Below are 12144 nucleotides of genomic sequence, written 5' to 3'. Positions count from 1 at the left end.
CTGAGGAGATGTAATTCTTTCATTAGACTGCCGCGCGGGGCCAGCCACATGCCTGCTAACAGCTCTGCGCAGCGTTCCGACTCCAAGTCCCGCCCCTTAAGACACAAACGTCCACTCCTGTTCCGACACAGAAACAGGAAGTTTGTAGCCTAAGGGGCGGGAGTCGGGACGCTGCAAAGCTGTTAGCGGGCATGTGGCTGGTCCCGCGCTGCAGTCTAATGGAAGAATGACATCTCCCCACAAATCTTCGGGTGAAGCAGGCAGCACTAATGAACGAAGGTCGGTTCCAGCAGGGTTGCAGGGGAAAGGAGCTGCTGCAGTGAGTGAACAGGAAGAAGATATGAGAGCTGAAGGGAGAGAGGGGGAGGGGGGAGGGGTGGATGTCTTTTGAGGCAGAAAATATGATCTAGATCATCATGTAAGGGCACCAGAGTTGGGGAATAAAGACATCGGAGGGTGGAGAAATAAAGAGGAGATGCTAGATTGGGTGGGGGGGGGGGGAGAAAAAGCTTATAGAGAAGGAATGACTTGAAGAAAGGAATGAGAGAGGATTGTAATACACACAGGGAGAGACTGGACAGAGAGAGGGCATGCTGGGGGGGAGGGGCAGCAGTGTTGCCAGGTGGAAAATTTTTTTCCCACCCAATGCAGCACAAAACCCGCCCAAACTCAAACCCCGCCCCTGACACCCCCACCCCCGCGTCATCACCCCCGCCCCCGCCGTCACCGGCCCCGCCTCCCACGTCACCGGCCCCGCCTCCCACGTCATCGGCCCCGCCTCCTACGTCACTAACCCCGCCCAAAAACGTCACTAACCCCGCCCCCCGCGGCCGAAAAAGCCGCACAAAAAACCGCCCGGAAGCCCAAAAAACCGCAACCCGCCGCGGGCAAAAATTTCCCGCGGCAGGTCGTGGAAAACCGCCCAATTGGGCGGTAAAACCGCCCACCTGGCAACACTGAGGGGCAGGTCACAGACAGGGGGTGCTGGGCATGAGGGAAGGAATGGGGGGAGATCCTGGCCACACTGTATCACGGGAGAGGGGGCAAGACAAAAGAGAGAAGTGACAGGAAGATGCTGGGAGGGGGTGAAGGGTGGGGAGAAGAGAGGGAGCAGATGCTGGGCTAGAAGGGTGGAGGGAGAGAGACACTAGGAAAGGTGGAACCATGTGGGAGAGGCCAAGGGGTGGCAAGGAAATGAACGCGTGGAGGATGGTGATTACAGGGGAAAGAAATATGGTAATGGGTCACAGATTGAAGATGGAAGGGAATGGATGGCTGGAGAAGTAGAGAGATGGGGAATAGGAGAACTAGTGTGTGGAAAGGAAATGGAAATCTGACAGGTATCTGAAAAGTAAAACAAAAGAAAAAGGGTTACACAGGATAAAATTTGGGTGGACAGAGAGCAGAAAAGAAAAAAAAACAGAGGAAAGAGCTAAAATGGAAAGGTCAATAGGTCAGAGGCAAGAGAAGTGAGGGAATGGAACAAGAGAGGACAAATGGACAGCAGCTGCTTGAAGGAGAAATAGCAGAAAGATTGGAAAGTTCAAAAGAGAAACTGGATCAACATGATGGAAAAATAAAATGACCAGACAACAAAGGTAGAAAAGGCATTTTATTTTGAATCTTAACTGAAATATGATAGCTTGAGAAATGTGCATAGTGGATGTCACTTTATTGTGTTCAGTAGAAAAAGACATATATTTTTATTTTTATTTTTCCACTGTTGCAGTATGGTATGTGGCTAGTTGCCACCAGGGGCGTATCTGCGTGGGGCCACAGGGGCCTGGGCCCCCGCAGATTTCGCCCTGGCCCCCCTCCCCGCCGTCAACCCTCCCCCGCTGCTTACTTTTGCTGGCGGGGTCCAACCCGCAATCTCCATATTTCGGCTTCCTCCGTGGCCATGTGCTTCCAGGAAGTAACGCTGCAGTGCTGATTCGTTGAATCCAGTTCGGCGTCTGACGTCCCAGCACGTCAGACGCCGAACTAGATTCAACGAATCAGCGCTGCAGCGTTACTTCCTGGAAGCACATGGCCACGGAGGAAGCCGAAATATGGAGATTGCGGGTCGGACCCCGCCAGCAAAAGTAAGCAGCGGGGGAGGGTTGACGGCGGGGAGGGGGTGGAGAGAGGCGGGGGGGGGGGAGGCAAAAATGTGCCCCCCCTCTCTGGCTCTGGCCCCCCCCTACCGCCGGATTCCAGATACGCCCCTGGTTGCCACCCACCAATTCCTGCCTGGACAATTCCCTCCTAGGTCTGTTCCCCCCTGGCTAGTTCTTATTGGCATGTAGTTTTGTTTTGTGTTGATGTTTTGCTGGGGGGGGGGGGGGGGTTTCTTATGCATCGTATTTTTTTTTATGAGGAGTGTCGTTGCATGTCATGGATGTGCTGGTAATATTTTGTGTAAGTTTTTAAATATAATATTTTATGCTCTGTATTAATTTGGAATTTGGCTTATTTTAATTTTTTTGGTGTGGTGTGGCGTGTTAAAGGTAATATTTGAGTGTGCTTGGGGGGGAGGGCATCACCCCCCCCCCCCCAAAAAAAAAAAAAAATAACTATCTGGAAGAGGAAAGAGAAGGAGATAAATTTAAGACTGTGATGTTTCATGATTGTTAAGGGTGGGAATTGTCCTAGGTGCGAACTGACCTAGAACCTGCAGTATATGCCAAGGTTCCCAGTTCAATTTTTTGTCTACATATTTTTATTTCTAATTTGTGATCACTTGTTCTGTATTTGGTGAGGGTCTGTTGGTGTGATTGCAATGGCAGGTGGGGAGATTGGAGGGGAGAAAGGGAGAAGAGGGAAGGGGGGGGGGGAACCTTCTTTATTTTCTGCCCTGGGCTCTAGCATGTCAACACCAGTCCTGACCTTTGCTATGGCTGGAGGGGATCCCTAAGCCCCATAAGCTGAAGACCTCCTCTAACGGCAGCCAAAACTTCCTTCTACTAAGCTTAGCAGACGGCGGCAACATCCTCAAGTCACCAATAACTAAGCACGCCTGGGGTGCCGGCATCAGTAGCTCAAGGAGTTGCTGCTGCTGCCTGCCAAGCTTGGTAAAATGGAGTACTGGCCGTCTTCAGAGGAAATCTTCAGCTGATAGTGCTTGGGGATCCTCATGAGCTAAAGTGTTTCTGTTTCTATTTTGAGTTGGGAGGTGCTGGGGGAGAGGTGGAGAATAGGGGAAGGAAGGGGGCGTGGCAGAGAGAAAATTTTGTGCCCACCCACTTTGGGCTCTGGCCCACCCAAAATTGGCTGTCTGGCTACGCCACTGGAGTAGCCTAGAGGTTAGTGCTGCGGACTGAAACCTGGTGTAAATCCTCGTGCCTAAATTAGACGCTGATCTACCCTATTCTGTAACTCTGCGTGCAAATTCTAAGAATGCCCTTGATCTACCCATGTCCCTCCTATGGCCACACCCCCTTTTGGATCTTAATGGAAATTTTTACACTCGCATCTTTATAGAACCCGAACTAGGAAGATGCACATGTAAATTCTTATTGTTGTCAATTGGTGCCACTAATTGTTAGTACCCAATTATTGGTGCTAATTGCCTCACTATTTGATTAAATGGCATGCACAATTTTGAGCGCCATATATAGAATTTAGGGGAAGGCTGTTTTATACACCTGAGAAATAGTATGCTGTGTAATAAGGTCTCCAGTCCTGTCAGCATGTAGAATACCACTTGCCAGATGACCTTCAAATACTGCAGAGTACCTGGTCAAGTTGGATTTTAGAAAAGATGTAAAGACATTTCCACACACATCAGGGTATAAGTGTCTCAGTAGTTTACTCTTTTGCCCCTTGTTTTTCAGATTCCATATATAGAAACGAGTGCCAAGGACCCACCTCTGAACGTTGAGAGAGCCTTCCATGACCTGGTTAGAGTGATCAGGTGAGTTGTAAATAAATCCTGTCAGGTTGGGTGAATCATGGGTGCATCACTGAGCAAAGATCGCAAAGCATAGGTGGCGTGCTAGGTCCCAGCCATGATGTCTAGGGTAAGACAGAAATTCATAGTGCTAGAGAATAAACATCGGAGGCGGGGCTGACCATTCGGACAATTGGGAGGGCCCAGAGCAGTTGAGGGACCCAGTGTTTCCTCCCTACATGACCGACATCTCACTCCCTCACTCACTCCAGCATTTCCCTTGTCTCTGAACCCCTCCCCCACCCCAACATTTACCTCAAAAGTTCCTTTCTCCATACAGGGTCCTGGTATAGGCTGTTTGCTGCTGACCAGAACCTTCACTCTGCCATGGTCTGCCCCTTTCTGATTTAACTTCCTGCTTCCACAATGGCAGACCACAGCAGAGAGAATACATTTTATACTGCTTATCCTAGAAATAAGCAATGGATTTTCCCCAGTCCATTTTAATAAAGGCTTATGGATTTTTCATTTAGGAAGCTATCCAAATCTTGTTTTTAAACCCTTCTAAACTAAGTGCTTTTACTACATTCTCTAGCAACGAACTCCAGAGTTTAATTGCACGTGAGTGAAAAATATTTTCCTCTGATTCGTCTTAAACTTACTAATTTGTAGCTTCATTGCGTACCCCTTAGTCCTAGTATTTTTGGAAAGAGTAAACAAGTGATTCATGTCTACCCGTTCCACTCCACTCATTATTTTCTATAACCTCTTTCAGATCTCCCCTTAGCTGTCTTTTCTCCAAACTGAAGAGCCTAGCCGTTTCAGCCTTTCCTCATAGGGAAGTCGTCCCGTCCCCATCATCATTTTTTTTCGCCCTTCTCTGTACCTTTCTAATTCCACTATATCTTTTTTGTGATGCGGTGACCAGAATTGTGCCCAGTATTGAAGGTGCGGTCGCCCCATGGAGCGATACAAAGACATTATAACGTCCTCATTTTTGATTTCCAAATATCTCAGACTCACTAGTGATGGGAAACTCTGCCTGGCTGATTTTTAGGAGCATGCATATTCATTGGGGAAATCTAAAAAACTCAACTGTGTTGTGGCCTTCAAGGACTGGCATTGAGTACTCTTGCGTTAGACCTTGACAGCCGCACACACTCCAGGAACCATCAGCCCATGTTTTCACCTGCAGGCATGCTGGTCAGTTTTTCAAATAGTCACTCTTGTCATATGTTTAATATTTTAAAGTATGATGTCCAGTTTTGCGTCTTAGTAGGATTGTTATGGCCTGTTATGCTTTGTCTCTTTGTAGGATTGTTATGCATGCCTGTTTTGTTTATTATCAGTCTTAGGAAGGGGTAGGCTGATTAACTGATGGAGGTGTAAGGGCTGAAGAGTTATCTGTGGGTGTTCATTAGCCTTACACCAGCCCTGGCATAGTTAATTTGAGTTCACCTCTCCGTAACCATTGACGGGTCCAGTTTGATCAACTGTATGATTCCTGGAGCAGGGCAGGATTAAGGCCTAGGTAAACTAGGCACGTGCCTAGGGCCCAAAGGTTTAGAATGGCCTCTATCTGATGTTTTATTCAGTGGCCCCCTAAGGCAGATTTTTGTGCTGGGTAAGTCGTCAGTTGGCTGAAAGAAGTGGTCATGGGGGAAGCGCCCTGAGCCACCACTTCGCTCAGCGTCTGTCTTTCCTCCTGACCAAAAATCACGTGGTGGCTGAACACAGGAATCCCACTTAGCAATCAAACAGAAAACCAAAAAGCGGGAGACTGAAGAAGGCTCAGCAGACAATGGGACTTAAAATATAGAACAGTAATTTAATTCACATAACATGTAAATATAAAATAGTTTTTAGTTATTACTATACTAGCCGTTAAGCCCGTTAAAACGGGTGATATTTCCAGCTACCCTCCTCGCCGCCGCTCCCTCCCCCCCTCCGTGCCGGCACCCTGCACTGACCTGACAGCGCCTCTCACCTCCGTGTGAAAGCGCTGGCAGGCAGCAGCAGCAGATCGCTCTGCTGCTGCCTGCAGCGCTTCCACACGGAGGTGAGAGGCGCTGTCAGGTCAGTGCAGGGGGCCCGATACGGAGGTGGGCGGGAGCGGCGGCGGCGGGGGGAGGGTGGAGGTTGGTGCGCACGATGTTGGTTTCCAGGCGGCAGCGGCCGACAGTCCGACTCCGTTTCCCTCTCTGTTTCGCCCTCTGACGTCATCACGTCTTGACGCGAGGGGGGCGGGACAGAGAGGGAAGCCTCTACTGGCGCATTTGCAGGTGAGTCGGTCACTTGGCCATTTAGATGTTTGATAAGACTCTTCTTTGGTTGCTGTTAGAAGACTTGAACACACACCGTGTTTCGGCTTAAAAGTGTCTGCATCAGGAGTCTTGAAAATGTTGTTCAGTGATTAGAAACAAAAACAGCTACATATAGGATCAGATGGTCTTTAAAAAGATTGTGGACAGAAACTATTTATATTTACATGTTATATGAATTTGGGTTTTATATTTTTAAGTCCTTTTGTTGAGGCCTTCTTCAGTGCCCCCGCTTTTTGGTTTTCTCCTCACCACCCATGCATGGTCCTTCAGTTAGCAGGAGGAGATGTGAGCAAGTACTTCTTGTCCCTCTGCAGTCAGAACCAGTAAGAGCCCCTTTAGGAAGTTTTAAAAACTATTTATGTTATGATAGGGAGCCCTATATGCTTGTCTACCCAGGATACACCACAGGGTTAAGCTTGCCCTATCCTGGAAGCCACTTGTGGGCTTTCCTTGTTTTGCAAATCCGGTACAGCTGGATTCTCACTCATTCCTTCCATTTGTTGTCTCTCCTCTGTGAGAAACGGGGCCTTTTTTAAAGCATCCACCTTCCAGGATGCCTATGACCCATAACCTAGCCGAGATTGGGTGGCAGAGCCGGTGGCGGGAGGCGGGGATAGTGCTGGGCAGACTTATACGGTCTGTGCCAGAGCCGGTGGTGGGAGGCGGGGCTGGTGGTTGGGAGGCGGGGATAGTGCTGGGCAGACATATGGTCTGTGCCAGGGCCGGTGGTGGGAAGGCGGGGCTGGTGGTTGGGAGGCGGGGATAGTGCTGGGCAGACTTATACGGTCTGTGCCAGAGCCGGTGGTGGGATGCGGGGCTGGTGGTTGGGAGGCGGGGGATAGTGCTGGGCAGACATATGGTCTGTGCCAGGGCCGGTGGTGGGAGGCGGGGCTGGTGGTTGGGAGGCGGGGATAGTGCTGGGCAGACTTATACGGTCTGTGCCAGAGCCGGTGGTGGGAGGCGGGGCTGGTGGTTGGGAGGCGGGGATAGTGCTGGGCAGACTTATACGGTCTGTGCCAGAGCCGGTGGTGGGGGGGGGGGGGGGTGGTGGGGAGGCGGGGATAGTGCTGGGCAGACTTATACGGTCTGTGCCTGAAAAGGACAGGTACAAATCAAGGTATACACAAAAGTAGCACATATGAGTTTATCTTGTTGGGCAGACTGGATGGACCGTGCAGGTCTTTTCTGCCGTCATTTACTATGTTACTATGTAACCTGCCCTTCGCTGCCTATTGGTATTCAGACTGAGTGATCAGCATTCTGTACTGCCCTTCTCTCCTCTTCCCTTTCATTAAATGTATTTCTTTTCCATCGTCTGACTGATTTTTATGTATACCATTATAAACCACTCTGAAAGGCTCCCTTTGATTAGTATAGCAAGACTTTAATAAACTTGATTTTATTTAGCCATAGTAAGAGCATCCAATCGAATATCCGTCCCAATAGAACAATGATATTAAACAAGACAGTAACACGTGCCATTGTGCGCATATGTCCACAAAGAACAGAACAGAGCCATTAAAGTAAAAACCTAAAACGTCGCTTCTGCTTTAACTGGTTGACAAGTCAATCTTCATAAATGATTTGCCCTGAGAGCATGTGCGCTGGGCGATTGGAAAGCTTTGGCTACCGGTAGCTGAAACCAAAACCTGTTGGCTTTCTAGTAGAAAATGTGTGACAAGCAGTAACGGACCAGGCTGTGTCAGTTTCTGCAGCTGCTGTAAACTCCTTGGCCAATGATCGCAAGACTACATAATTCTCACAAATTCTGTTGCAAATGGAATCAGTATTAGAATGGTACAAACTGGCTGTGGTGTTCACATTGGCATGAAATGCTTATTATGAAGTCCACTACAATGACTCACTGTCTGCCTGGTGCCAGTTTTCTCCAAGGCAAAGCTGCTCACAGTTTGTTCGGTCCGTCTCTAATCTTTTTTTTTTCAGCCTAGAGAACTGTTTTTTTCGCTTCAGCTTCAGTGCTAAAAAAAGTGTAAAAATATGTATTTGGGATGCCAAAATCCATTGGCTCTATGTCAACTGCATTCCTCCCCAAACTTAGTCCTAGAAAAAGATCTGATATGTTGATGTGTCCCAATTTCACTTCTGGACTGGTGCCAAGCTGATGCTTCTTAGCTACTTAGTATATACAGGACACTGAATGTAAGAAATCCTGGTGGTTCAAACATTTCTCTGGTAAACAAGCCTAAGGACGATTAGATGTCAGCCTTCACCCCCAACATGAAGATATACATTAATCTAAGGACTTCTCTTTCCCAAGTTTTGAACGAAGGATAGCTCAGGCTTCCACTTTTTATTTAAAATCATTTATAATGGGTCTCTCGAAACCCTCAACATCTAAAGAGTTGATGGCCCATCCTCTCTCTCTCTTCCAGGATGTGCATTAAAAAAAAAACGTAGGAAATGCTCGTAACGTACTTTGGATTCTGTTTAAAGTGTCTGTTATCTTTAAATGTCTTCATCCGGGGAGTCCCACGTGATGCGATGAGCTGAGCAGACGTGCAGTGCTTGCAGCTCGTGGGCCCTAACCCCGTATTCCTATAAATACTGCTCAAAAACATTAAAAAATACCCACTGGATACAGCATAACTGCATGGACAAATACTTGAACAAAACCCCGATTGGAATGGCGCTTCGGACCGGAAAAAAAGAGAAAGAAAGGTTAAGTTACCTACCCTGATTCTAAAATGGCGGGCGAACCACAGCAATGCGAGCAAGCATTTTCGACGTCGCAGTTAGAGAGCAACTAACAGCCGCGGTGGTGAAAGCCTGGCAGCCTAATGGGACACTATGGAACAAAAAATCGACGCTTTCCACGCTAAGTTGGAGGGACTGGAGACCCGCACAGAGGATCTTTCAGGTGCGGATTTCGGCTCTTGAAGACGACTCGCAGGCCTATAATGTTGATATCCGCGAAATCAAACATCAGCTCCAGGAACATTACGATAAACTAGAGGACCTAGAAAATCGTTCCAGGAGGAACAATGTGCGAATTGTAGGCATCTCGGAAAACATTTCGGACAGAAACTTAGTGCCTTGGCTCACAGACTGGTTATCTAAGGAATTGGCTTTATCAGACTCCCTTGGGCCTTAGTACTTGAGCGCGCACATCGCGTGGGACGCAAAACGGACAGTCAAAAGAGGCCTCGTGGTTATGTAGTGGGCACGAGTGCTCAACTACCGCTCTAAATGGAAATACTGATGGATTTAAATCAGGAGGGGAGATCTAACACATGAGGGGCGCCCAATTTTGATGTTCCAGGACTACTCCTTCGGCGTACAGGAGCAACGGAAAAAATTCCATCAGATATGTTCACTATTAGCACAGAAGCAAATTCGCTTTAGGCTCCAGTACCCAGCCTCAACTGAAAGTTCTGTTACAAGGACAGTGGCATACCTTTAAAACATCGGAGGAAGCCAAGTCTGGATTGCAGGAGAAGGGCATCTCTGAGGGAGATTGAAATACTTATAGAGCTTGCTGTGAGTCAGAAGCATAATATATATAGCAGCAGCAGTAAGTACAGAAATTATAAATCATACGGGGGGGAGGGCTCCCCGCTACTCAGGTGGACTCTAGCCGTACCCAGACGCAGGTTTGAGTCTGGATAATGGCAAAAGGGCGGAAGGAATGGTGGGGGATAAGGGGGGGATGGGGATTTAGGATGTTATTGAGTTTAAAATCAAAGAGTACCAGAAGTTTAAAAATTGATGAATGTCAGGGACCAATGGAGTTGCACGGAACACGCAGGCAAATCCGGTAGTTGGGGTGAGTGGCCTGGGAGTTGGGGGGACCTCACAGTTAAGGAACAGCGAAGACCGTAGAGAAGAGAGGCGAGATCACTAAAATTGGTAAATCCAAGTAAATATGTCCACTAGAATTGTAACTTGGAATGTAGGAGGTATAAGCTCCCCTATTAAAAGATCTAAGATCCTAACTGCACTGAAAGGCATAAAGCTGATGTGGCATGCCTGCAGGAAACCCGCCTCACAGAGAAAGAACACTTAAAACTGCAAAAATCATGGGTTAGTGAAGTATTTGCTGCCCGTCTCGAGGTAGGAAGGGGGGAGTTGCTGTACTATTTCGAAAAGGACTCCCCTATAAAGCCACAGTTTTGGACAAGGGGGATAGAGGGGATTTCATTCTGTTAAAAGTGTGGTTAGAAGGGAGGAACTTGTTGCTGCTGGTATTATATGGGCCCAATAATTTTGATGCTACATTCTTTAAAGATCTGGCCGGGAAAGTTTGCAGAGTGGGGGAGGGATTTGATAGTAGTAGGGGACTTTAATGCGGTTATAGACCCTCGTCAAGATTGCACTAACACCATGGCCATCCTATTACCGAGGGGACGAGGGCGCGAGAGTTCCAAATGTTTAACAAAACACTAGATTTAGTAGACCGTGGAGAGTGCTACACCCCGGGGAGAGTGACTATACACATAGGTCAAGGGCACATGGCACTCATGCCAGGATAGACTATGTTATGTTGGCTCGTCCCTTATTTCATTTGGTAGAGGCAGCAACTATAGGCCCCGAAGAAATATCCGACCATGCCCTGGTGTGGGTAGACCTTAAGCTTAGGTCTGAGTTTAGGGGGGGGACGGGATGGAGATACCCGTCTCATTTGTACTCTGACCCGCACTTACGAGCGCACGTGCAGAAGCACTGGGAACAATACATAGAGCATAATGGCATGCATGCAGATCTTCAACCTGAGTTGTTCTGGTCAGCCTCAAGGCAGTTTTGCGGGGCGCTGTTATAGCTTACTGTAGTGTTAGGACACACGGAAAGCAGCTAGCATATTACACTTAGAACGCCACTGCAGCGGGCGAAAAAGATACACTTACATCATCCCTCGTTGGTTACCCTGGAAAATCTAAAAACCACTCAAGTAGCATTAAATAGTCTGCTACATGAGAAGGAGGTGAAATCCACTCAATTTTATAAAATACAAATTGCAGAGGTTTGGGAATAAAGTAGGCAGAATGATGGGACGATTATTAAAACTATAGGTGGTCCACGGACAGTGACCTCTTTAAAAAATCACAAGGGAGATCTCATAACTGACAATAGAAAGATAGGACAGGGCGTTTACAGAGTATTTTACCACTTTATATCAAAAGCAATTACCCCCAACTGCGCATGCAATACGAGATTATTTACAGCAAATAGACCTCCCAAATAACGGAGGAGCAGCTGGAAACTTTAAACCAACCACTGACAATGTCTGAGCTGCAGAAGGGGGTCAAAAGCGTTAAAATTGGCGGTCTGCACCGGCCCAGACGGTTTTTCTGGGGAATATTATAAAATTCTGCCCGGTAAAGCCTTGGCAGCACTCCTGGAATATTTCCAAGAGGTTATTGAGGAAGGGAGTTTTCCAAGATATGCGAACACAGCGCTGATAACGCTCATTCCTAACCAGGGAAGCCCTTAGATAAAGTGGAATCCTATAGACCGATATCGCTATTAAATGTAGACACAAAATTAATGGCGAAAATGATGGCAGACAGATTGGCGCAATGCTTGCCTTCACTAATAGGCACAGAGCAGGTGGGATTTGTGAGAGGCCGGCAGGCGGTACATAATGTTAGAAAGCTCCTATTGGCGATGGCAGCAAGTAGGCAGAACAAAGTATCCACCCTTATTCTGAGCCTTGACGCTGAGAAAGCTTTCGACAGAGTTGGGTGGGACTTTATGTTTCAAAACGCTGGAAATGATGGGTATAAGGGGATGGTTTACCACGGGCAGTAGGAACTCTTTACTGCCAACCCAGAGCGAGCGTATTGGTGAATGGTATCAGGGAACCAGAGTTTCAGATTTACAGGGGGCACCAGGCAGGGCTGCCCCCTGTCTCCCCTGCTGTTTCTATTGTCTCTGGAGCCCCTGATACGAATGGTCCTTGCAGCTCCAGACCTTCAAGGGGTTACTTTAGTG

The 12144-nt window shown here is 47.9% G+C and overlaps 1 protein-coding gene across 1 annotated transcript in view; it reads left to right on the top strand.

Annotated features, from left to right (window-relative positions):
- LOC115474773 (ras-related protein M-Ras) overlaps window positions 1–12144 on the top strand; it is a 132783-nt gene that overhangs the window by 91604 nt on the left and 29035 nt on the right. The window contains exon 5 of the mRNA XM_030210429.1: window positions 3816–3895. Coding sequence (XP_030066289.1) covers window positions 3816–3895 — 80 coding nt within the window. The remainder of the gene's footprint in view (window positions 1–3815; window positions 3896–12144) is intronic.

Source organism: Microcaecilia unicolor, chromosome 7 (assembly GCF_901765095.1).
Source record: "Microcaecilia unicolor chromosome 7, aMicUni1.1, whole genome shotgun sequence".
Classification (NCBI taxonomy): Eukaryota; Metazoa; Chordata; class Amphibia; order Gymnophiona; family Siphonopidae; genus Microcaecilia; species Microcaecilia unicolor.
This window is presented reverse-complemented; position numbering and strand designations above follow the sequence as displayed.